Source organism: Gadus chalcogrammus, chromosome 16 (genome assembly GCF_026213295.1).
Source record: "Gadus chalcogrammus isolate NIFS_2021 chromosome 16, NIFS_Gcha_1.0, whole genome shotgun sequence".
NCBI classification, from domain to species: Eukaryota; Metazoa; Chordata; class Actinopteri; order Gadiformes; family Gadidae; genus Gadus; species Gadus chalcogrammus.
In genome coordinates this window covers 24,181,895-24,209,077 of record NC_079427.1, presented here as the reverse complement: position 1 = coordinate 24,209,077, position 27,183 = coordinate 24,181,895, and the positions used below count along the sequence as shown (strand labels likewise).

Genomic DNA, 27,183 nt, shown 5'->3' with positions numbered 1-27,183 from the left:
TCACACAAGAGGCCCTACGACAAACATGCGCGCAAACACACACACACACACACCTACACACACACACAAAATGGTACATAGCAGCTGAAAACACATTTCAGCAGAGACAGACACAGTAACACATGCTCGTGGGTGTGTTTTGATATTATCGCCTCCTTATTCTCCACTTTATTTTCTCTCTGGCTCAATCGCTCTTCCACAGAGCTTTTCTAGACCATCTTGTAAAAGCAGACATCTCTTATATTTCCCCCCCCCCTTCCAGTCATTGTCATGTCATGTCATACATGTCTCTCTCTCTCTCTCTCTCTCTCTCTCTCTCTCTCTCTCTCTCTCTCTCTCTCTCTCTCTCTCTCTCTCTCTCTCTCTCTCTCTCTCTCTCTCTCTCTCTCTCTCTCTCTCTCTATATCTATCTATCTATCTCTGACACAACAGCCATGGCTAAGAGCGGCCTTCAAGTTCATCAGAAGTCAGCAAAACGTTGTGGACAGAAAAGGTGAAATGCTTCTGCGGTGCAGAATTTGAACATTTCCGAGATATATCGCTCTAAGGGCAGAGATAAATCATGATGGCCGCAATGAAAAGGTGCCTGAATTGTTATGATTTGTGTTGCTCATTAATAATTCCTACATACACAGCCTTCCCAGTCAACATAGGTGGAGCAATTATGTAGTTTTGTGATCGTAGAACCACGTTGAGAGTTGGGATGTCAAGACAAATTAAATGACCAGTGTCATTTACACATATGGCTGTGTATGATGATATAAAAGCACATCGCCTAGCAGGTCTGGCTAATCTTTAGCCTCACTCAGGAGAGCAAGTGACTATAAGAGAAGCAGTTTCTTGTTTCTAATGCAATTCGATTGAGACGTTGGTGATTCTGTCAAACTGTCCAGCACATTTGGTCACTTAGTGCTGGTGCTTGGTTGGGGCAATTAGGAGAATCTGCTCGTAAGAGGTCAAATCCTAACAAGAATGCTTCCACGTAATTGGGGAGGGCACTGTGGCAGTCAATCAGTCAATAATCAAACACCTGATTCTCTATCAATGATATCAGTGGATCCGTGGTAGAGAAACTATAATTATACTAGAAAAATATAATAAAACATACAAAGTACATTAGTCTGTTAGTCTTGGATAGATGAAGAGAGAAATTAAGTGGCAATGAAAAGCAGTATAAGTGTATAAGTATAAGTTCACATTCTTTGATTCAATGTAACAGTTTTTCCCATTTCACAAATTTTCACATTTAGAAAATAAGAGACTGGAGATTACCCTCTCCCCTCTACATGATTATGGAAAAATATTGGTCTAATTTCCCATGCATCATACATCTTTTGCTCTGAAACAGCTGGGAGTAGGATCCCATTACGATAATCGATGCTTTATCTTGGAGGTAGCGAATTTGCTCGTTACTTTAAGAGTGGAGTGCGATAATCACAGCGATTGTCTGAGTTGTGGCTGATTAGGCAGTAAGGCAGTAAGCTGTGGGGCGCATTGGCTGGCTGCGCCGTACAGGAGCTGAGGCCCGGCATGTCCATGGCTGTGTGGGAGGGAGAGAGGTTATTAACGAGGAGAGGGGGAGAGATGGATTAAAAGAAGCGTGAGAGAGGTGAGAGTGGGTATTGGTTCTCACAGTTTATGCCTACCTCTGGTCACAAGGGTTGCCTGAATGGTAACTGGACTTATTTCCGTTGTTGGGTGGTCAGAACTACCGACGCTTGGTGATCGTCTCGTGCCAAGGCAGATCGTCGTAGGTTACCATGACAAAACTGATTGTTGAAATGGCTGTCTCTCATGGGCCTGAATACGCCCCGTGATGGTGTCACTCACCATACAAACGCGCACCAATCAGAGCTGAGACGAGAAATAACCATTTGTGTCCATGTCAAAATTGAGGGTAAGTGGAGTTTAACATTTTACTCCCAGCACATGTTGTTCTGTACAAGCTTTTCAAGCAGGCTTGATTCCGGGAGATATAGTCATGGCTCAATGGGGGCTTTGCTGGATAAACAATATGAAACAATGGTGGGAGACAGCACACAGGAGTGTGCCTGCGAGGGGGGGCCCGGAGAGGGTACTATACACTCTGATGCTCGGCACAAGACAATGTCAGAGTCAACGAGGACCTGGGCTTCTGGATATACTGACACGGTTATCCTAGACACTACGTCCGTTCCTCCATCATAGATTCATTAGGAATCAACGCATAATTAACTTGCACAACGAATGAGTGATGCAACATAATATAACACCTAAGAATAAAACCTGAAGGCCAACATGCTATGGTATAATACTGAAGTCAGGCTTTTGAATAGTTACATAGATAGCAATATACAGAGCTCAAACTATAACCATTGCAGACTCTTACTTCTAGATAAGCAGCCTTAGAAAAGTCCCATGTATTTTGCGTGCTGAGACCAGCCAGAAAAGATGATTTTGAAAGATTGATTGTTCTGCTAAGAACATCTTATGCGACCAGAAGGGTATAATAAACTTGCAATGCCATTTACAAAGTGTTTATTATTTATGGTATAATTAGGCTAGATTGCTTTGGATCTTCAGAGAGCTTCTTTCCTCTATGGCTCAACACCGCTTTGTAAAATCTAAATAATCTGAAATATAACTGGTAATATAGATGATGATTTCATATTTGGATTTAAATGAATGCAGTCTAAACGTTAATCCCAACATACTGCTATAGAAAAACAAGCATAAATACATGCATATCATTAGTGGCTGAATTATGGCTAATGGCTAATTATCTCACTGACTTAATAATGGCTAATTAAGTCAGTGAGATAGCAATGTGCATTGCTGTTTGTTTATATGCCAAGGAACTATTTGTATAGATATACTGTATATATATATATATATATATATATATATATATATATATGTATCTGACAGAAGTGTGAAATGAGTCTGGAAGCTTGTGGATGAACCCCTTTGTGCTTGTGCTTGTATGCGTTGATCCGTAACCGTCTGACAGTGAGAGATAAAGTTTTCCTTTAGCTAGTCAGGTTGCTGGGGCCGCCATTGATCTCCACAGCCTGGTCTACAGAGCGGTGGTGTCAGAAGCCCTGTCAGCAGAGAGGGAGATGAAACACAGCCGTGGCCTCCCCGACTCCAGTCTAGTCGGTTTTCAAGAGCAGATCAGCGGGTGATGGGTGGTCCGGCAGGGATCGATATTGAACGGCTGTGTGTGGCCACTCGGCATGAGAAGCGGTGAGACCAGTGAAGCCCATGCATGAGGAGAGCAAGAGCAGGGAGACGTGTGTGATGGATAGGGTGCGTCAGTGATATGTATCGCTAAGACCGCAGCCCAATTACAACACATGAGTGCCAAAGTAAAGCCTAATTTCGGCCAATAAAGCCTTATTTTTGCACCCATATGCCTCTCCGATGGGAGGTACAGGACTAAGAGCTGTTCTGACGTGGCTGGTGTGTCAGTGTCTGTGTGATTTGTGTGTGCGTGTGTGTCTGCATGTGTGTGTGCGTGCGTGCAGTATCAGTACTCAGGGGTCTGCAGCCAGACCCCTGAGTACTGATATAAAGTACTTTACGTAATTAGAACTTGTATAATTTGGAACGAATACTATGAATATGGATAAGCCTTTCGCTATGATGAGCAATTCCATTTATCACATAAAGAGCAGAGATCTGTGTTCGTTAAACATTGGTCGCAAAGCACATCATCCTTATTACAGACTCATTTGCAAATTCAATACGGTTAAGAGAAAACAGTTTAACAATTTGCAACTACTGAGAGAAAACAACAAATAAATCTTATTCTACAACGGCAAGACATAACAGAACTATGGATGAGATAAGCTAATTCAGAGGGCACTGTGCAATAACATGTTTCAAAAAGTCAAACTGAGGCTTTAGGGCTGAAGAGTCTAGAGAGTTGAGAGCCCATGTCACTCTGAACTACCTTTCCTGAGAAATTGCCCCTTTCCCAGCCACCACCACACATTTCCACCACCCTCTCTTGGAAATATCCGCAGTTTGGTTACACAACACTTAATTAGACACACATGAGACATTTCAGCAACATAACCGACCGTGGTAAACTAATAAATGATATTGGATATTCTTTGTGCTTCGTTCGGAGGTGCGCTATTGAAATGCTGAAAGCAGATTAACGGCTCCGAGTGACACAGGGGAGACTGGAGAATGACTGAACTGGATGTGTTTCCCGCTAGCTGTGTTTTCACCATTATTTTCTATTTATGACGATCGGACTGGTTCATACATATTTAATTTGAGTTTGCCGGATTCATCAAAAAGTCAAGTCCAAGTCCAAACTCTTGTCTGCATCTTCCAGCAGCGACATTATTGACCATCACGTCTTCTCTTTGTGCAGTGTTTGTTTTTCTATGCCAAATACTTAAAAGGTGCTGAATGTAAGACTAAATGTTTATTTTCTGCCCATCTTACAGTTAGCTATCTGGGGAATTTCAGAGGCATAGGAATGGATCTGATTGACCGTACTAGAGCTTGAAAGTCACACCCATTAGGGATGGCCCCCACGCATTTAAGAAGCACCTATAAGGGCTGTTAGTGGCTGTGCCTGTTCTCATTCCTAATGGCCTCTTTCACACCGTGTAAGAACAATGCAAAACTGTCCCACCAGACCTTAACCTGATGCCGATCTGTAAATGTTCTCCGGAGGTTGAAATCTGAGGCCATTAAGGCACACCATTTAACTTTGGTTGGTAGCAGACAGTGCAGTCAAGAAGGCAAGACAATGCAGACGATATTGTTCAAAGGTTGAGAAGCTCTGATCGGAATAGCTTTTGCTGGCACCCAGAGTTAGTTGCATAGCTTTGGGTGCCTGCCACTGGCAGAGCCAACTCCACGAAGCAATGGCACAAAGAATTATACGCAACTCTGAATTCCCCTAGAGAAAATGTCAACCCCTCCAAGTAGTCAGCTGCTGGGGTGAGAACAGATTGATGCCCCATAAATACAATTCTGTGCCTTTCTTTACCAACTGCTTCCCCTGTAATATTTCTTTATTTTATTTGCATATCTCAACGTAGACTCGTCCCCCAGCAATGTTGAGCCCCAGATGTCCATTCAAGGATAGGTTATTACATGATTGGTATTCCTAATGAGACCATTAGCAGCTCCAGGCCACACGCTAACATCAGCAGGCCAAGGTAATAACTGTCATCCCTTCTCCCATTCAGGCTAACTCTTACTAACCTTGCAGTGTCGCCTTTCTAATCTCCCACAGTGTTGCCATTAAATACATCAAGGTGGCTTTCTACACACTCACTCCAGCTTAATTGGCCTAATCGCATGGTTTATTCATTTATTTCTTTTATATCAACCTACAACTGGATAATTTATCTATGCAAAGCACAAATCACTAACTATGCTGGAACAGCGATATTGTTTGTTTTGACCACACTATGGATTTCCTCCACAAGGTCTCTCGTGTATTCTGGATCCTGTGTCTCGTGGAGCCATTAACTCTAGACCTTTAGTGTTTGGATCAGCTCTGGACCTGGCTCAATAACTATAGAGTAATGGCAATGAATTGATGAATGAGCAAAACATGTTTGATAATTAATAATGATCCCCAATTTATTAACAGTAATCAATATTTTTTTAATTAAAGGGCCAAGTGTGTTTAGGCCCAAGCCTATAGACAAGACAGAAAATCTGATACATCACTTTCACAAACCCTCAGCTAACACATTCATTTGGCACCCTCATCACTCCCCCCCATCACAAATGCACACACAAACAGACACTCTTTCACACAAACGCACACACACACACACACACACACACACACACACACACACACACACACACACACACACACACACACACACACACACACACACACACACACACCACACACACAAATATAAACACATACAAGAATACTTGCCAATGTCTTAAAATAAAACATAGCTTCTCAGAAGATTTGACACCCCCATGGAGACTGATAAAAGGTTGTTATGTGAGTGGTCGGAATCCTGTGGAAGAAAGTTGTGGAACTCCTACATAGTGAGGTACAGTTATACAACAGTCGGGTACTCACACACGTTGTGATTGGCTGAATATGGAGGGCAAGCATTAAGTTGTGTGCAAGCATTAAGTTCTACTTCATTTATTTCTGGTTATATCTGACGGACCATCATAGTTAAATTATAGAATGTCCAGGGGGAAACATTTGTGAGCCATATTTTAATCCATGGCACTATTAGTACAATCCATAAAACGTCATTGAGATAAAGGATTTCCAAAAGAGAATCAGTTGAGTTTATCATCCCACTGCAGCACTCTATTTCACGGTAAAGTTCATTTCTGAAAGAGCATTGAATATAATAGCCTTTCTATCTACTGCTATTCCAGATTATAATCTACCAATTTTGCTCCATGTTGCCATCATTTAATCATCGTTTGATTTGATGCCAACCTTCAATGTATTCCTTATAATTTGGGAACTATCTATCACAACAGAACATGCATCCAAATCGAAAAGGACCCGAAACCGTTAATGATGTCGCAACACCCCTTTCATCAAACCGTCTTCATCATCTCCGTGTGTGGCTTGATGAGGTAGGCCTGAATATGAATGTCCTGATTAACTCATTCCATACGCTGGCCAAGACCAGACACGCCCTTCTCAGTGCTACCGGTTGCTTCCTGACAAGACATCGGCGGTGTTCTTCATCGGCTCAATTAACCAACATTAGGGGAGAGACACAAATTGGGCAGGTGAGTCATGCCCGACTGTGACATCATCCCTGCTCATTAGCCTTTGTCCTTTCACCTTTTTCTGGGGGACGTCATCAGCTGGCTAGGTCTGCAAGTTCCAGCATGTTTGGGTATTGATAATGTGGTTCTAGTGAGAAAATAACCGACATGTTTCCCTGCTTAAATACAGCCACTAGCCCCTCTAGGCCCACCACTCAAACAGGGACGGGCTGCACGTCCCAATGTTTAGTGGCTCATATGTATCTCCTAGTTCTAGGTGTCACGCGGGGAAAGCTATTCTGCATGGCCAAGCACACAACAAAGACTGACATCCTCTGGTTGAGTGTGCGGTAATAAAGACTGATGTTCACGTCGAGCTGTGCACTGTGGCTGAGGCGTTTGTGTGTGCAAAGAATTGATTGCTGAATTGTGACAGCCTCAATGTCATGCAAACACTTCCAAGTGTTCATACGCAAACACACACACCCACACATGCTCAAACACATAGACACAAACGCACAAACGCACACACACACACACACACACACACACACACACACACACACACACACACACACAATGTGCAGTGCAATTTGCAAGATATGACAGAGCATAAGCTCCAGAGGGTCAGATTGTAATTAGCTTGAGAAGGCCATATGGGAAAAAGCCAAGACCTGCATCAGACTCACTTCCTCTTACCTCAACACAATAAGCTAATTCAAACATAGAAGCTGGAGAAGACCAGCTACCGTTTGCATTTTTTGTCAGTTAAGCCCCATCTTTTGTGTCTGTCTCTTTCTTTCACTCTTTTGAATAAATGTAAATGGACTGCATTTATATAGCGCTTTTCTAACCATTGGCCACTCAAAGCGCTTTACAATATTGCCTCACATTCACCATTCACGCACACATTCACGCACCGACGGCGGAGTCAACCATGCAAGGCGACAGCCAGCTCGTCGGGAGCTAACAGTCAGGGTTAGGTGCCTTGCTCAAGGACACCTCGACACTCAGCTAGGAGGAGCCGGGGATCGAACCAACAACCTTCAGGTTACCAGCCAACCCGCTCTACCTCCTGAGCTACTGCCGCCCCACATAATAATGAGACATAATAATATTTTGTTTTTATATTATTCTGTGCGATTCTGCGACACAGATAAGAGCTGCTGAACCTCATATAGCCGGTGACTACAAGGGTATGCTTCGCACTATCAACCAAACATCCTATGTATTAGAGGATTCAATTATTGTGGAGTTAGATTTTTAATCCAAGCGTAAAATAGGCAGGCAAATGTCAACTGTTTCGTTCCATAACAAAACAGTTGAGATACAACTGCACACCATCGTGTTATCATAAGCAATGCGCCTCGTTTCATCAACAACATGTTGCTATTGACAGGGAGAGAACCTCTTCTTTTGCTAGGCACACTGAGGAGTAGTAGCAAAGTAAAGTAAAGAGGGAACGGCCCAACCACCAGACACAAGCTGCCTCGATTCAGCCAATAGGTACAAGAGAATGTTCTTGACATCCATTTAGGGAACCAGAGGCCTCGGTTTACCTCTTAATACTTTAAGATCCAATAACACATTAACTATCTGGTCTGGATCCCATGAGCGATCCTCAGGTCTCAAGTCTCTTTGTTTGCATCATTTACATTTAACTACAGGGACAATGTATCCAAAATAAAATGACACCAGGTTTGTCTCCGCACTCCGCTTCCCATCACATGTGTACTGCGATGACAAGTGTAATAGAGGCCAATTGGAGCTCAGACTGCTCTAACTAGCAGAACAATGTTTCAACTTGAAGCTTGTCGCTATCTCCCTTACAGGCTTTTCACACACGCACTGTAAATCGGACATTATCCAGATAATATCCAGCGGGGCTCTTCTATTGATATTGCGGATACAGCTCAATAAATGCAGGATTGATATCACTGCATAAAGAGGAAGCATTACGGACATGGTAGCCTCACCTGCATTTCGATGTGTTGCAAACGAACCACTGCGACTTCCACTGCATACTCTATGCTTCACGTCCTGCCTGCTACATGCTCGGCCCAGGCGCCACCCCTCGCCTAGAGTATACGGAGTATCTCTGGTACGTGTGAACAAGTCTGAAGCGGCCTGTCCATGGGTGTGAAAGGACAACTCCGGACCAGCTCCGGATCTGCTTCTCTGGCACTGATCCGTGGTTCATGGGGGAAAGGCCTTTCAAACTGTCCTGTTTGTACAGGAGATGGGAAAGCTATGGGACGGGATACACTAACCTTGGGCTTATAATAACCCATTGGTGCCTAGTCGAATTACCTTTATAGCACTATAATCGCAGCATAATCGCTCCTCTATTTGAGTTGGAACAACTGGAGATTTCAAAATACATGGTTCTTGAAGAAACCTTGAAGAACTGAAATGATATACAGTACAAGTCACATGTTGTTGAGTCAATAGCTCTTGTGATTGATAAAACAGCAGGCGAGACAGAGACATTTAATTAAATTTTTAAGAAACAAACCTGTAGGTCAATACACCTGTATATCCTGCCAGGCAAAAAGTTTTCAAAGACTGTTGTTGTTCTACTATCCTTAAATTTAAGAATGAAACCAGCCAATGAATTGCTACTCTTTATCTTCCATAGCAGATATTACCCCCCTACATCTACAAATGGCTCCAGGAAAACTCCTATGCTAACCTGTCATCTGGCTGATCTGAGGCTACAACTAGACATGTAGGGAAAGAACCAATAGGAAATCATGCGTTGTCAAAATGTGAGTCACACACAAGAGCACATTAAACTTTGGATCAAGAAATTCACCGATAGGCACAGAACAAATGACACATGCATGTACCACGAGACCGAATGCCGTGTTGGGAACACTTAATATCGTTTCCAGGAGATCCACAGTGATTATTTAGCACATTTACGGGAACTGTGACGTCAGGTCAGGCCTGCTGTAGGGCTACATTAGACATTGTGTGCGTAAGAGGAGGAGAGATAGCTTGGGAGGGACAGAGACTGATAGAGACCGAGATAGACTGGGCGAGGACAGGAGATAGAGGGGTTTGTACTTACTACAAAGAGCTATGATGTGACTGCTGTCTTCATGGACAAACTTCTTAGTCACAGCTTCCTCCATTATCTGCTTCACCTGTAAATGAAAAAAAAACTGTTTAAAATAGAAATGCATACAAATGAATCGAAGCGGCTGAAGTTAATACGTATCGGTTTATCAGTATTAAAAATTTACTCATAACTATCATGTGTACTACTGAGCAATTATATTAGTACAAATTCCTCTTGGATAAGGCACTTAAATCCTAATCAGTTTCTGTGTTTAATACCCTTATATATAGGTTGAATTGGTAATACTTCTAACATTATTCAAGAATATGTTTACTGTAAACAAGCAAACTGTAAACAACATAATATATATTTTAAAAAAAAAGTCATTTAGGTTTCAAAATACCATAATTATGTTCACTGGGAGATAGTGGTTGTAATGGACATTAATCATATTTTTCACGGTAGGCTTTCATCGTCAAGTTCATTATTTTAAGCTCCTTCTAAATCTGTGCTTGTCAAATAGTGGCATGATTCTCTAACCCTGCCAGTCCTAATGTTCCACAACGTTTATTTATGAATTGCAGTGGCAGTGCTTAAGTCCCAAATTTCCCTCCAGTTCCCATCCCAAAAGATTATACTATTGCTAAATATACTAATCCCAAACAAGTAGGCAGTCCATTGAATTCAATCTAGCAGGCGGTCTTATTACTTGCTGTTAGTGTTCATTAGCAGCTCCTCCTATTGGAGATAAAGTTTTGCCGATGGTCTTGCTATCTCAATCATATAAAATTCCATCTAGTTCCATAATGTTGATTTTTTTAGTTCAACTTCGTTCAACGACTTTGACATTTTCTAAAACAACGCATCTAAGCAGGGTTAGATACTAGAACAACAGCTTACATTTTTGGCCTGGCTCACTGTTTTTGACATTCATTAATTAGAGCCATGTCTATAACTTCCGACTGAATTCCATCTAATTATCAAACAGAAGGCTTTAAATTACTCTGTTATGTGATGTAACTGCTTAAACCACAGTGCAGGACTGACTGTAGAGGCTGAAGCACATTGATTCAAGGAAGTATACGTTTTAGAGAGGCTAGAAAGGTGGGGAGAATCACTTCCTTGAGAAACTCAACTTCCAACTCATTCAAATATTTAATTGATCTGCCTTTCCTACAGAAACAACCGCCCATGGAACCCAAACCAGATTGAAGAAGACCTGTTGTGTGATCAGATCATATCTTAAAAACAAATGATGACCATTACTAACATTACCGTATATTATGTATTCAGCATCACCATAGAATTTCCCTGTATTTGTGCAGGCAAAGTTTGGGTACTTTTGGTGGGATAAAGTAAGGGATCGAGGCAGCTACCATTGGTAATCACAGTTTGAGCAGCCAACTACTGTTACTTATTCTGAATTGACGCTAATTAGCGCATGCACACCACTTAAATGCCCTCGATGATTTTCTACTTTGGAGATGCAAACAATGAACCCACACATAATTATTTACAGGTCATTCAGAACACTGAGTTAGCATCATACATCATGGCAAGAGCTGAGCACATGGAATCAAATTTCGCAGGGAAGCTTTATACTCACAATGAATCAGTAAACTGATATGTGTCAGGAAGTTGCTCAAAGCTACCTAATCGATAACCACATCTCAGGTTGATCGAGGGCATGGATACATCAGTTGTATGAGATCGAATTGGTCAATTATTGCAGAGCTGTAACAAGACTAGCTGTGGCTGGGTTGTTTTAAACCATATTAGTATGCATCAATAGTATATATTATCTGTCGACTCTGGCGATCTTTATGAATGTTGAACACAAAGGTGATCAAAAAGTGACATTTTACATCATATGCGTAGACATCAACATCCAAATCTGGATGATTCATTTATGTTATTATGTCTGTGGCCTAAATAATTGATGGCAAATAAATGTCGCTGTGAGGGTTCTCAAGAGTTTTTTTATTGAATGTTTTGATCCAATATATATTAATTCCAGTGTAACAAGCATTCAGTCTATAACGTCAATGTCCTTTGGTTATTTATGATAGAGGCAGCTCATCTCATCCAGCTCTGAGCACATAATATCATGAGGGTGTTTTATGGGACTTAGATTCATGTGTGTGTGTGTGTGTGTGTGTGTGTGTGTGTGTGTGTGTTTGAGGAGGGGGTGTTCATAATGGTCAGAAAACTGAATATCAAATGTTCCACTCATCCCCACACCGCAGACAAGGAAGAACTAAAGTAAGCAAACGGTTTGTTGGTTCATGAACAGCCACGCGTGCACACACTAGTACACACACACAGCCACACACTTACGTTTCATTGGAGGAAGGCTTTCCTATTTGCTATGTGCATGGAAGCCTGTTTGCAGAGTAAACTGTGCTCTAAGCACTACTGAGAATCCAGAAACTAATGGCTTCTGGCCGTGTCAGAGGGGAGAGCTCATTAGGCGACAGGCTGGCTGTTACATAAGGACACATTTGCTCTTGGCTCTTTATTTCACACTTGTGGCTCGGGCTGGGTCTGAGGCACAGCGCATCAACAGGATGCTGCTGGCCAAAACTGAACAACCTGGAAGCAATGAGATGAATCCCTGGAATACTCCCAAAGCCATGGTCGTGGAAGTGCGCAGTCAATTGCCTTTTAGGCGGTGTCCATTTATATAAGGAAACTGGGCTTGGTATTTGCAAGTCGCACTGCAATGGCTATTGTACTATATCTTCATCTGTCTATTCCCTCAGTCATTTCTGGCCATTTTTTGTGCTTTTGCTTTAGTTTTTTGCAACATAATGTGGTTATATCTCATTGTGCTGTTGTCAGCCGGACGCAGGGAAGCCAGCCTTAATTAGGTTTGTTATTCATGTTTTATTAAGGATGGGCGATAACGACGGGTTGGGTGCCGTGCTGGGATACAACTGACCGCCGGCCTGACAAACAAGTGGAAACTGATCAAGGCCTTTACCAATCCAACCCACCTTTGTTTGACGTGACTTAAAACCATGAGAGATATCTGCTCAGAAACATGCAGTGAAAATATCCATGTTGCAGAATGTAAAAGGTACTCCCAAGGTTTTGAGTCAACCATCTGTATTTTCGCATTAGCAGCAAAATACAATCAATGACTTCAAATACTCAAATACTATTGAATGGGCATTGAGTTGGCATTCTTTCACCTATAATACCATTTCCAATCTCATTCTTAAACCTTTGTTTAAGACGGAATCTGTCTTTGTTAGTTAGATAGTATTCGAAGTGCCCGCAATATTGGACACACAATTGTGAATATGCATGCAGTTGATATTAAGATATAGGCTTGCTTTGTATTGTCTTATGAAAATCGCAAACATAGAAGGAAATATTCCCTCTATTATTTTCAGAGGGTGGAATAGCCCATCTCCTCTGCACCGAAATACTTATTTTGGGGAGGAGGAAGGATAATGTTGTTTAGCCGTGGGTTGCAATATGGAAACCAAAGCACCGCAATAGAAATAAATAAAACGGTCTCAGAAAGCTTGCCTTATATTCTTGAGGCCAAAGTTGTACTTACATTGGATTATATACAACAATGTGTATGTATATCTGTACAATTCCTGAGTAAATTGTGATGGCAGTCTGCCATCATTTGAGATGGGAATGCTTTTTTACATCTAATGATCTACATTTCCAGAGGCTTGAGCAATTATTTGGTATTTTAAGTCATTAATACATGTTTGATAATACCTTTGACATACAACTGTCTCAACCTTTTTAATTACATGAGACTATACCTTCCTGCAGAAAAAGCAATGAGAATGACTCCAAGCGAAAGAACAAAATAACTATTTAAAGGGTAAAGGGTTATTTTAAAATTATATTGAAACAACCAAACTTTTGGTTGTTTCAAAATAATTTTATATTGACATTTTTTCCCCAAAAAATGGCAACATCTTTGAAACTCCGAAATGTATTAGAGGGCTAAATGATAATACACTTCACTGCACCAATATCTGATCTGAAGTCTGCTTGATCATTGTCAACGAATCGCTATAGTGACAAAGAAATAAGGACAAGATTGGGGTAACACCCTATAGTACTTGTGGACAAAATGAGGTAACAAACTTTTCTCCTGCAGACAATTTTCAAAGCCAAAGGCTAGCATTTAATTTTATTCTTTCATACACTCTATCAAGGATTTTGGATTAAAGTCATTATTCTCCCATAGTCATAAAGTGTCAGGTCATCGTGTCCATGTCATCAGATGCCTTTACACTCAGACACCTGGAAAAGCCTGTGAGGAGTGGGAGTAATGCAACACCTACTTAATGGTAGCCCTCAGCCACACAAATGATCCTTTCACTGTCACAGCCTTCAAATCAAGTATGATAACTTCGGCACCTACCAAAAGGCCTGTCCCCAAAAAAGACACATCATAACTCTCAATACAGCTGTATTGAACCTCCTGCTATTGCTATAAGTCAGAAAGTCTTTACTAGCTTGCAGACAGTGCTTCAGCATTAGCTTTTTAACAAAGCCCACTCTGATAGTTTGGGCTTCACAGCTGTAACAAAATCAACACTTGATGCGTTCGTAAGGTCTGCAGGAGAGACCCGCGGATGCTTGCTGTTGCCAAGCGATACCAATGTAGCCGCCTGTAGATTGGAAAACATCCTTAAAAAAAGAAGGAATAGCCAGGCATGTATATATAGCGTTTGATTCAATGCTATGTTGAACGTCCAACATTTACAAAGTAAATACAGCTTTCTATAACGCAATGAAAAGTGCAAATATATCTATCTGTCAGGATATTGCAAAACAAACAAATTGGCAATGTTATAGGTATACCTATAAAACCTGAAGCAATGCAGCTCTTGTTGGAAAATGTAATCCTAATAAAACATGTAAAGGTATATAACAAAAGCTACAAGGGGAGGATTTGCACCACCTATATTCCTTAGGCGGTTTACCAAAACTATAATTTCTAAGATGTTTCTAAGATTATGTATCTAATAAAAAAGACCGGCCGGGACATCCTTCAAAATGCATACGATACACAACTGTATTTATTCAAACACACCTAGCCTATCACATTTAACGTTATGAAGAAGTCAGTATTTTTTTGTGAGCCAGTACCCAAATCTCACGTCCTCCATGTTCGTTGTTTGGATGAAAAGACACATATTTATGAGCAAACCGTCCCCAGTTGTACGTTGCACACATTGTTGGTAGCGGATTTATTCACGTATTCATAGATGCATGAGGGGTGAAGGACTTAAGAAAACGTTGATATTTCTGAAGTTCATTGAGTCAATGGATTAAATCAATTCCAATATAGAACATTTACAGAGTAAAACTAGGCTGATGCAGGATAGTGTTTGCGTGTTCAGTGCCCTCATAATTGATTTAAAAAAAGCTTTTCTGATTAGCCTACTGAAAGACAAAGTGAATTTTGGTCTCAAGCTGTGCCATTATTGTGCCACTAGAGGGGACTAGGGAGACAGGTCGCTATTATAATTGTCAGCAATAAAGAACAAAAGATTACAGGCCTGGTTTTTCAAACATATTATAATAACTTTGCCTTATTACTACGGGTGGGATGCATTATTGATGCAGAGAAGCATTGATCGTTTATAAAGTAGCACATCAGTCAGCTTTAAACCAATACTGGTTGATTAAGTATTAAATATTAATTTTGTCGCGATGATTCCAAAAGAAAAGTGAAACTTAAATGAATAAACATCCATATCCATTTCACAATGAGAACGCATGGACGGAGATGTGCAGCAGCTAAAGTAAATGTGGCGCTACTTCCTCCAGAATAGTATGCCATTACGTGAATATCAACTGTTGGTAAACTTATCCAACAGCATATAAGTAAACAAATTACACAATCAATGATTTTAACCCCCCCACACACACACACACACACACACACACACACACACACACACACACACACACACACACACACACACACACACACACACACACACACACACACACACACACACACACACACAAACACCACAACTGTCTCTGCACAATTTAATATTACGAGAAAAAAATAAAGTAACCACGCACAATTAAAACCCAGAGCTGACGGGTCTTGCACACGCAACACATCTGTCATCACACTGAGACAAAACAGAAACCATAGTCGTTTTAAAACCTGCAAAACACATCACGCACTCGATGATCCAGCCCCTTGCTCTGTGGTGTCAACCCCCCGCTGGCTCCACGGAGCAGGGGTCTGGATCATCGAGCTCAACAGGGGCGTTTATCCAGACCTCCTACCTCTCGTTTCACGGTCCATAATAATTTCTCTTTAAAGCCTTCCTCGGCGGAGGACCCCATGGCTGTGAGTCTGCCGGAGTCGGCCCACGAGCGTCCGCGATGAACGAGCGTCCGAGATCTGAGCTCAGTCTGCACCGTTCCCCCCCTTTTTTTTTTTTTATATATCTATTTACTTATTTCCTCCTTCCTCCTCCTCACAGCCGAAGAGCTTCCACTGACAGCCGGACACTGACGCATCCTCATCGGTGTGCCGCCGCGGAGCGCTGCACGGAGGAGCGTGTCTTCACGTGCCTCTCGGAGTGACGCGGAGAGGAGCAGGATCCGCCTCTCGCGCGTTATTGATCAATGGACTAAATCACTTCACGCTCCCAGAATCCTCCCAGCATCATTGAAGCTCACAGACGGTTATTTTTAGCGTTTCTCTAACGTGACCGAGGAACCACAACGTCGCTGGTACGGTTTGATTGCCGTGTTTTGATTATTTGAACGGAGCCCAATGCAAATACATGTGTAAACACAATAGTAAAGCAAATTCTGGTCTTCTCAAACACCACGTTGCAATTATGTTATTAAACACACAAAGCATCCATTTGAATAAACGGATCTCCTGCAATCCTCCGTCAAAATAAACTGTTGCCATGATAGCACATTGTTGCGTTCAGAGCTTACTAGAATTGTTATTAGAATGCATTCAGCGTGCATTAAATAAGCTTCATGAAACCAAGGCATTAAAAGCTATAAATAACTTCATAAAAAAAGACTGTGCCCACCATCCCCTTATCAGATGTGATGCCAAATTTGGCTGCAGCAAAAAAAAAAAAAGGCTTGTGACGTCATGTCGGCATGATATGGAGCAACTTCCATTTGGTGCAAATTCACCGTTTAGAGCTGCTGCCTCACGGGTTGTCCACTCCACGCACTTATTAAAAACCATTGTCGCTAGCTATTCTGACTCCGTATGTACGGTGTTTGTGTCACCGAGGGCTGTCACTGTTTGGAAGGTTATTACAAGTGGTGTGGTTAGGAGTCCTACTGTGTTTTCAATGTGCTATTGGACTCAATTGTCGAGAAGAAAAATATAACTGATGAGTGCAGTATGAGGTTAACTTCTACAAAGAACTACTATTGCTTTGAAAGCATGAATTGTGTCAAAACCAGGATAAAAAAAGAGCACAATTCGTCACAATTCCTCTTCACTTAACATATTTTACTTGTCTTTCTTTTCTGCTTGCGTTCCATTTTCTTCGATAATAAATTATTAAATATATTATTAAGCAAAATGTTGTCAGGTAAAACATTTTTTAGGCATTAGACAAAACTGCATTAAAAAAATGTTTTCAAATATTTTTTAATATTTTTAAAACCAACTCAGACTTCAATGAATCTTATGTGCAAAAGGTATTAAGTGTCCTGTTACTTTGTTCATCTTTGAGACATACATACACACACACACACACACACACACACACACACACACACACACACACACACACACACACACACACACACACACACACACACACACACACACACACACACACACACACATATATATATATATATATATATATACATATACATATATATAATTAACCTATTATAAATGTTAGGAAAATGTGGTTGAATTTGGAAAACACTACTAAAGAAACATTTCCATTAGCAAAATACTTCATTCATATGAAACTCTTTATTCATTCACAAATCTTGCCACGCACTAGAATCGGTTGCACTAGAACATGATTGCAAACCTCCTCCGCATTTTTTGACACCAAAGTGCATATTAGCATCAGATCATAACCCTAGACAAACAAGGTTTAAGCAATTGGAAGCAGCAATTTTGAAACCTCCAAATTAAATAAATACATTGGGGTTATAATTATGTCGACAATGCCATGCGGCCTCAATATATTTTGTAAAAAGGTTTGATTTTAGCTTTGTTAAATTGTTATTATTTTGTACTATTGCACACAGTGGTGCAGGACCTGATTTTTGCAACTGGAAGAAAGGCAAGTGTGTGTGTGTGTGTGTGTGTGTGTGTGTGTGTGTGTGTGTGTGTGTGTGTGTGTGTGTGTGTGTGTGTGTGTGTGTGTGTGTGTGTGTGTGTGTGTGTGTGTGTGTGTGTGTGTGTGTGTGTGCCACAGTGACAGCTTCAGTGTCCTAGCGGCCGGTCGTCATAGGTGCTGTACCGCTTGACGTGGGTACGTCGGACTCGCTCGCGAAGCTCCATCCCCGGCGCGTCGTCTTCCTCGCTCTGGGAGCCGCAGGGGGCGTGGCATCGGCGGGTGGCCTCCAGGAGGGTGTGGTCGGGGGCGGGGGCGGTCTCGTACAGGAGGGTGTTCAGGGTCTCCTCGTAAATCCGCGCATCCGGGAACTCCACCTGGTGCCGGTGACAGCGGAGCCGGTGAGTATGGGAGGGACACGCCCCCGGTGTCCCTCAGGGGGACAGGCTCTCCTCCTCCAGGGAGCTCCGGTCCATGCATTACACTTTTTCAATGTGTCACCTTAGCAACTATCATATAACTCTATCCACTTATTAAGATGAGCTTTATTAAACCCTCTTAATGACTAATTAGATCAAGTACGAAATAAATGATTTTCCAGTGATATTCAGCGGCCTTCCTGATAAACAACACATAGATGATGGTGATTAATGAATGGTTGTAGTTCAGCATTGTTCTAGTTCAGGCAGCAAACCACCATGTAGCTTGTTACGCTCAGTCAGAAAGCTTTCTTTCTAGGAACAGTGCCACCAACTTGATCTTGTATTAATTACAGCTATGAATCAAAGCACTAAACACATTTGTTATTGCTTCAGTTTTACCAGCGAGTCCAATAATAAAGGACTGAGCTTTACAACACACTGTGTTCATCCTGGGCAATCTTGTTTATGTTGGGGGCTTTCCCCCCCCACGCCAATGTGACGCACTGAAACAGATGTTCCACTGGGCTCTTTTCAGACACAGTGAGTTGGGCGGTACCTTGGTCTGCTTCTTCTCCGTGGCATAGAGGATGGAGGTGCAGCACACCTCGGCCAGCTTGCGGCTCTGGCCGTAAAAGGACCAGCAGCAGATCTCGTCTCCGATAACGTCCTTGATGAAGAGGATGCGACCGTTGTAGCGCATGGACAGTCTGTCGAACAGCTCGATGTTCTTCAGCATGTTGTCGTCCGAGGTGCTAATTATCGCAGGCGCAAAAAAAACAATGAGGGACATAATTGGTCAATAATTTACTCCACCGGGGTGCCCACGGCTAATAAAGACTTGATTAACTCATGCAATATGAGCTTCGGAAGACCGGTCCTAAAGGACCGAAGACTGAAGTTAATTAACTTCAGTCTGCGCCAGAAGGACATTGGAAGTGCCGGTGGCTTACCTGGTATACGAGTACTTGTTATTGCTTCTGTTGTACACCAACTTAACCACAGGCTGACGGAGAGAGAAGGCCGGAGGACCAATGTGCAGAGAATGGCAAAAAATAACGTCAAGTTAAGATTCAAAGTGAGGAAAAACTCAGCTCCATCAAATCGGTTGTAGTCTGACAGTACATTTCCAAGGTAAGGTGTTCTTTCGAAAGATGTAACTGTTATGTGAACATTTGACATGACACGTATCTCCACCCAACCCCTCGTCAACTCACCTTGGTACATGCCTCTATGAGCCTCTCTTCCTCCTTCATAGAAGTGATTACAGGTATGACACACTGTGCCTGCTCTTCGTTTTCCTGTGCGAGAGTGTCCAATCAGAGAAAGACATGTTAACAGTTACCACAGAACACTTCCAAAACCTAATATTTTATTATGAACTACAGGAAGCCTGTTGAGACCAGAATGTGAGTTTGCAAGCTCAAGACGGTCTCAAGAACCTAGCTGAAACTGCCTTGAATGTAGATGCTCTATTACCCACAAGGAGAAAATAAATATTTATAGATATGCAAATGGGAAAGGTTCACATGGTAAAATGCCAAAATCCAGCCTATCTTATGAATGTAACCAGGTCTTTATTTTTAAATGGATGCACAGGAAAGGCATTTGATGAATGAATGCATAAAGAATGTAATTGTAAAGAAAGTGTGGTTACCAGATAGCAGATAATTGGTATGCTTAGCCAGCAACTATCTGACAATCAATCTAACTTGTAGCAAACAGCAGCAATGCCCTGCAGCCATAAATACAATTCAATGAGCAGCAAATCAGTTTTAAGTAGTCGTTTAATGTCTTATCTTTCACGCCCTTCTCTCCTCAGGAGAAAAGTACTTTACCTTCCCAGGTGCTGAGAATCAACACTTCATCGTCAGATAGACATACGTTTCTAGCGCTAACTGGCCAACAAGAAAACCCCCCGAAACAAACCAAAAAGACACCTGGTGCTGACAATGAGCGGGAGGGAGGCCTTGTAATGCTCATTCATAAAAAAATCACGCATGGGGAAATGAATGGGAGCCGATGTGCTTGCACAACTGATTTGCCATCTTGTCCCCATGGAAACAAGTAGATCTCTCTGAAGCCCTGGAAGCCCCGGCGCTGCTTGTCAGCCCAACAGGCATTCCGGCTGAACATCTGTCAACGTGATGAACACCCACTTCAACTCGCCTCACACCGACGTGCACAGCAAATCGTATTGCTGGTGCCAGCCTGGAGGCCCAAACACGGACACACTAGTCCTGGACCAATAAACTTTTGAAAGCTGAGCAGGGCTGTTGTCCTGATGCATGGCTGATTCGCTGATGCTGTCGCATCAAGCGATAAAGAAGAGTTATTAGACAGCCAGAGAAGTGCAGCTTGGTTTACGTCGTTATCTGCCTCCCAAAGAGACAAACGAGATGACCATGATAGCCTGCTGCAGTAATATTTGATTATTTATTGTTGCATAAACCTTACTGTAACCACACAGAGAATAATGCATTCAAATATTGAGTGATATAAGTGATGCAGTCATAGTAACCCTTTCTCTAGTTTTTGATTCATTCCCCAACAAAGGGGATGTACTCGTGTATTATTATAAGCTAATAAATCCAACACACATATTGTGTCGACGTGTAGGCAGGACATCCGTGTTGTCTGTGTCTTTATTGCATCGTATGCAATGCTGACCTGCAGACTGCTTTGGCACAGCTCCTCCAGGCCCTGTAGGAGGTAGAACTTGGCCTCCGCTAACAACTCCAGGACAGCTTGGTGGCCTTTGGGCAGAGTAGCCGCTCCCTCCCGCAGGTAGCCCAGGATGCTGCCAAAGTGCTTCCCACTGCGGTCAATCAGGATCCAGCCTGGATGCAGAAATAGAAGCAGTCAAAGTGAATTACAGCTGGGTTATATCGTTCACTTCAGTTGCGGGGGTAGGGGTGCTAAATTGTGCCAATGTTGTCATATTTTCATCCTGAACTGTATAACCATACATAGTTTAACTTTTAGATCTCATGGTTTCTGCAAGCACATACTTCAATGGTAATTAGATTTTTTAAGTATTGACTTTGAAAATATACAACTTTATCAAAGAGGATGCACTAATATATGGAATGAGGCGTCTTAACTTAAACTCGAAAATGGACCAAACGTTTTGAATGTTTTTTTCAGCAGAGACCAACCTTCTCTATCGGTAAACACTTCCTGCTTTCCACTGAACATGGCTTTCAGCATGGAGTCCTGTCTGGTCAGCACCTCCAGTGTAGTGTAAAACAGGGTTCCTCCCACATTTAGTCTGACATACTTCCCAGGGCCCACCGCAGTGCGGCTGGTGCAGGTCTTGGTCTTGGGGCAGGCTAGAGGAGGGTCATCCAGAGACTGCGGCGCGTGTAGAGCGCTGGCACCGGACATATCTTTTCGGAGGTAGATGACCACCCTGCAGACCGAAGTCCGCAGGTCCCCCGCCGTGGTGCCGGCTACTGGGGAGGCCGCCACAGCCTCTCCCCAGTCCAGCTCATATCTAGGGGGAGATTTGAAGGGAGAATTGCACTACTCTTTAGGATGCTTCAGCAAAGTACACCATTATTAATTATAATAATATTTGACAGATCACCCAGGGCATGTGCTTACGTTACAAGGCAAGGGAGGATGTCACCTACCCTTACTGATATCTCTTTATGGTGTATCCCTTTACAAGGAATGGAATGTGGCTGGACAGGAAAATAGATCAGAGTTTTTCCCACATTAACATCACACATTAACACTGCACATAATGAACGGTTACCTAGATGTATTGAATTGTGAAGTTAGAACTCCAAAAACATAAGGCTACAATACAGAACATGTCATTACCGTTTGATGACAGTATAGATCGCTATAAACATTTCGTCCACAAAAATACCAAGTAAAACATAAAATGTACGTCAGAATTGTACAAACCGAGCAATTTAAAGGCAAATGTGGCGAATAAATAAAAGATGAGGATTAGCTGTGATCACTGTTGTGATCATAACTAACATAACTTTACATACCCAGACTTGATGTGTTATTTCTCTTCTTGTTCGAAAACGGCACCGTTTATAACAGTAAGGGCTCGCAAACATAAATACTATTTGGTCTGAAGTATGCCAGTTATTAAAATAATGTCTTATTAGCTAAAAATTATACATCAGCCCACTGACTAGCCATTAGCCAACGTGAGTATCTTCTTCTTTTAGGTTACCCGGCGTTGATGACCAGAGTGCAGGGATCTGTTGCCCCCTAGTGAGACGGACAGGTCAGTTTCCATATATCTTTATAATAAATAATAGCCATACTCTTGTTAATAACTGCTGTAAAGTAAATTTTGCTTTTCGAACAGCTCTGGTCGTAAATTTCCCAATCATTTTCCACATGACTGATTGATTGAAAATCGTTATATGAATAGTTTTAAGCCTGGAACCAAGCCAATCATTCCTCAGGGTGGTTTTATCCATAAAACATTTATTTTGATTTTTTTTTAAATAAATAAAAAGGAAAATGGAATAAAAAGCAAAGGTACAAGACTGCGTGCATTATTTTTTTTAACGAGTGAAGAAACTACTCATCCCACAAACCATTGCGAGATATAAGTCCCGCCCCATGGAGGAGGAGCGTCGTGTTTCCTTGGCAGCCGAGGGGGAGAAGTCCGGTCCGTCGCTAGAGATGCCACATATACGCCAAACAAAGTGACTTGTGTTTGTAACGCCATTAAAAGGTAAGTCGGCTGTTCCTTCGCTCGGCCCAACGTTACAAACAGACCGATAAGCCGGCTCAGTCCGCCACTTCACTGGGGTCCGCTGACGTTTACAGCTAAAGGTGAGACGCTAACAATAGCGTCGTGCTACGACGATATTGTGTTATACTTTACCCCAGACCCTGTTGTTATGGACGAGGGTTGGATGTGGAGGTGGAGACACTGAGATGCCCCTACCGCTTATTTTGGTTAGCCATGGTGCTGCTCTTGATCAGCACACCCTAATAATATTATTGTGAATGGTAGTGTTTGTAAAGAGATCAGATTAATCTAGTCGAAAACAACGTGTTTTTCATTCTACAATGCTACCCTAATGTCCCTTCTTCGGTATTGGACGCATGAGTTTCAGAAGCATATGGAATCACGTCAACGGTGACCAACCATCAAAGAATAAGCAATTGCCCTTATCTCTTGTTTTAACCTGTGAGCCACCACCACGGGACTTGAAATAATAACACAGTAACAGAGGGCGACTCTTCAGACAAAAGGCTATTATTAATTCTGTATTTCATACATTCAATTCACAGTCCTGCAGTCATGGCCAACGACCCCCTGGCAGAGGCTGGCTTTCATTTTGATGACCTCAACAAGCTGAGGGTCCTGGACCCTGAGGTGGGCCAGAAGACGTCCGAACTCAAGGAAGAGTGCAAAGAGTTTGTGGACAGTAAGGACATCTTGTCCACACCATAACATATCTTGTTTCTTTTGTTGAGCTGAATTGGTAAATGTAACACAATCTATCGTGCTGTTGCATTTATCTTATTTTGCAGAAATTGGCCAATTTCAAAAGATAGTTGGAGGTCTCATAGAGTTGGTAGACGAATTGGCCAAAGAAGCCGAAACGGAAAAGATGAAGGTAAGAGAGGCCATTCAGCATATTGTTATTAGTAAAAGTAAACCACTTTAACCTAAAGCATATTACTTAAATTTTGTCCGCCTTAATTGCTTATCTATTACAATACTGTGTTCTTAACCCTTTTGCCTAGGCTATCGGAGCAAGGAACTTGTTGAAGTCGGTTGCGAAACAAAGAGATGCTCAACAGCAACAGCTCCAGGCTCTCATAGCAGAGAAGACGATGCAGCTTGAAAGGTAAGCATTGGGTTCTAGCATCCTTCATGACAAAACATTGAATAATACAAACCGCATTGCAGTATATGAAAAAGAAAATCCATTCATCGGTGATTCAGTGAGCAAGTTGACAGAAATTGTAGGTGTACTGGATGTGCAGAAAATCTATATAATAGGATTGGCTCCATACCAGATCTATAAAGAACCGTTTAACTGTACTGGTAGAGATTTAAAAGGTGGACCACCATTTGGAAGTAGTTTTGAGCAAAATCAACAATGTAAGGTCAAAAACACATTGTTGGCCAAAAAGTGATTCTAGCGCTCTGAAAAGCATTTTGCGCTCATAAAAACAAGACATGTTGATATCTCTGTCAATTTCAATGCAAACGTGTTACTAAGCTCACCATAGGGTTATAGGGCCAACTCCACCATTTGGAAGTGATCAAAAAGTGATTCTAACGCTCTGAAAAGCATTTTGCGCTCATAAAAACAAGAAATGTTGATATCTCTGTCAATTTCAATGCAAACGTGTTACTAAGCTCACCCTAGGGTTATAGGGACAACTCCACCATTTAGAAGTGATCAAAAAGTTATTCTAACGCTCTGAAAAGTATTTTGCGCTCATAATAACAAGAAATGTTTATCTCTGTCAATTTCAATGCAAACGTGTTACTAAGCTCACCACAGGGTTATAGGGCCATACTCCACCATTTGGAAGTAGATCAAATATCTCTGTTTCATTATTGATGACTCAGTCTTTCAATTAACACATTTGAAATCTGACCAACAAACTAAAGCCGAAACATTGTAATGTTTTTCAAAATAAGTCTTGGTTTACTTCTGCATGCAGAAATATACGTACTACTGCTACATTTATTCCAGTCCTCGATTTACAGCGTAATTTTATGCTACTTTGCATCCACTGAAAGTCTGTTGATGGCGGACATGGTATACCATGGGGCAGTAAGGTTCCTTACCATTGCAAATGCAATGACGCATGAATGACACAATTTGTTCCCCTCAATGGTTGGTCCTCACTCTAGCCAGGCACTGGCCCAGCCACTTTTTATTTATAAATAGTGTCTGGTGGGGCATTATCTCTATCTGTTCCCAATGTACACATAGAGCTAGGGAAAAGGGCTTTACTACTTTTCCCCTTTCCCAATGTGGACCTTGCTCTTTCATCAAAGGTCTAGAGTTATCCTCTCTAGCCTGTAAATGTCTTAAAGGGAAACTTCACCCATTTCCATTAAGCTTTGTATCGTTAGAAACCCACTCATATTTGTGAATGTTCGTGCATCATTCCCTTATTTTCTGGGGAGACTGGATAGATCCGTATCGATCTCCAGCACTTCCTGTTTAAGATGACCCAATATGACGATTTTTGCTTGTAAGTAAATAGGAAGTGTAAGAGGGGAGGATTATCGTAAGACTACAACCACTAGTCCCACCCCTCCTATAGGGGGTGGGACCCACTGACGCTACAGACCTATTAGAGCAGTGCCAATGGGTGGGACTTCACCAGCAGAAACTAACATCCACAGCGTCTGAAGCTAAACTAACAGAGGCTGTTGATAAAACTGAAGTACAATGAAGGAAGGTACTGGATCTGACATAGATGATGGCACCATGCAAAAGTTCACCGTTTTGAAAGGGATACAAACAATGACTAATTCACTGATTTCACCAACTAATACTCTTCACTAGGAATGTTGTGTTAAATGATTTTCAAGCAGTCTTGCGTATGAGCTTGGTAGATGGAACAGCGAGGTGTCTGATAGGCGGAGATCTAGATCAGCGGGAGTGGCCAGCGAAGCTGTGCATCGTGGGAGTTGTTGTCTTCAATCCACAAGCTCCAAAAAGTCACTTTCTGCCTTTTCTCGGTCAAGACGGCAACAAATTTGAATTTTATTTTATGATTCGACTACATATAGGACCCAATTTCAATACATATTCATGCCTCCACCGGTGAAATGCTCCTTTAAGTATTCGCCCTCCTGTTGAATCTTTATAAATGTGATTCATATTTTTCCCTCATCTGTTAATACTGAAATGTGTTGTTTGTTGTGTGTTGAAACTTTACATGACTTGTTCTGCTGTTTTATCATGTCTGTACACGTTTTCTTAAAGATTTTAATCTCAATTCCTGCAAAGGTATAAAATAAGTAATTTGCAGACGAGGGAGCCACCTGTATTGCAAGGCTCTGTGTGCAATTTTAAAAGGCAAATTAAGAAAGAAATCAGCATCGATCATGTGCATCTGTTTTTTTCAGATACCGAATTGAGTATGAGGCGCTGTCTAAAGTTGAGGCGGAGCAGAATGAATTCATCGATCAATTCATTCTCCAGAAATGAGCACAAAGGACGAAGGTATCCGGAGAAATCGTCTGTTTGTGTGTATTGTGTGTTCCAGAGTGCCTGTCCTTTTGTTGGTTGGTTTTCTATCAGCGATAGATTTCGTAGAGCAGCAAACAATGACATCATTCTTATTGTAAGGCAATCCAAGAGCTTGTGCTACAGCCAAGAACATATTTACACCACATTTATGCGATTATATCAACTGAAGGACATCTGCTGAACTATGCCCACAAAGGGGAATATGTTTGACTTTTCCAATTAAAAAATAAACTATTTATCAGGTACTTTTGAAATCGAACCATTATCATTTCACCATGTCGTACAAGCAAAAGATGATGCTATTTATATACAAAGAAACATATTTATACTATTTATACTGCAGAATTGCTGTTTCTGAATTTATTAATTTTATACCAATACAAAGGAGCATGTGCATGCAACTGTAAATAATCTTTTTAATACAAAATTACTTTATATGCCTTAGGCCTCTCTATGGCCTTGTGGTCTTATGC

General features: G+C 41.7%; 3 protein-coding genes across 5 annotated transcripts in view; 1 reads left to right on the top strand and 2 right to left on the bottom strand.

Moving 5' to 3' along the window:
- Window positions 1-16,349, bottom strand: part of sgsm2 (small G protein signaling modulator 2) — a 78,338-nt gene extending 61,989 nt beyond the window's left edge. The window contains exons 1-2 of the mRNA XM_056611306.1: window positions 16,076-16,349; window positions 9,794-9,869 (exon numbers count right to left, since the gene is read on the bottom strand). Coding sequence (XP_056467281.1) covers window positions 9,794-9,869; window positions 16,076-16,135 — 136 coding nt within the window. The 5' untranslated portion in view covers window positions 16,136-16,349. The remainder of the gene's footprint in view (window positions 1-9,793; window positions 9,870-16,075) is intronic.
- A 1,115-nt stretch (window positions 16,350-17,464) lies between these two features.
- On the bottom strand, window positions 17,465-22,706 carry tnfaip1 (tumor necrosis factor, alpha-induced protein 1 (endothelial)). 2 transcript variants are annotated; one of them, XM_056612036.1, is made up of 8 exons: window positions 22,502-22,542; window positions 22,130-22,180; window positions 21,653-21,990; window positions 21,165-21,334; window positions 19,712-19,795; window positions 19,448-19,500; window positions 19,054-19,249; window positions 17,465-18,452 (listed from the first exon to the last, which is right to left on the bottom strand). In XM_056612036.1, the coding sequence occupies exons 3-8, from the start codon at window positions 21,879-21,881 to the stop codon at window positions 18,225-18,227; spliced, it is 960 nt and encodes a 319-aa protein (XP_056468011.1). In that variant the 5' UTR covers window positions 21,882-21,990; window positions 22,130-22,180; window positions 22,502-22,542; the 3' UTR covers window positions 17,465-18,224. The 2 variants fall into 2 exon arrangements, with proteins under 2 accessions (XP_056468011.1, XP_056468010.1); XM_056612035.1 differs by having other exon boundaries at window positions 17,466-18,452; window positions 22,101-22,180; window positions 22,502-22,706.
- A 381-nt stretch (window positions 22,707-23,087) lies between these two features.
- On the top strand, window positions 23,088-27,043 carry ift20 (intraflagellar transport 20 homolog (Chlamydomonas)). Of its 2 annotated transcripts, none has more exons than XM_056610587.1 (5): window positions 23,088-23,205; window positions 23,772-23,908; window positions 24,015-24,100; window positions 24,231-24,334; window positions 26,587-27,043. In XM_056610587.1, exons 2-5 carry the CDS (start codon window positions 23,782-23,784, stop codon window positions 26,666-26,668), a joined length of 399 nt encoding a protein of 132 aa, XP_056466562.1. In that variant the 5' UTR covers window positions 23,088-23,205; window positions 23,772-23,781; the 3' UTR covers window positions 26,669-27,043. The 2 variants fall into 2 exon arrangements, with proteins under 2 accessions (XP_056466562.1, XP_056466564.1); XM_056610589.1 differs by having other exon boundaries at window positions 23,130-23,306.
- The last annotated feature ends 140 nt before the right edge of the window (window positions 27,044-27,183 follow it).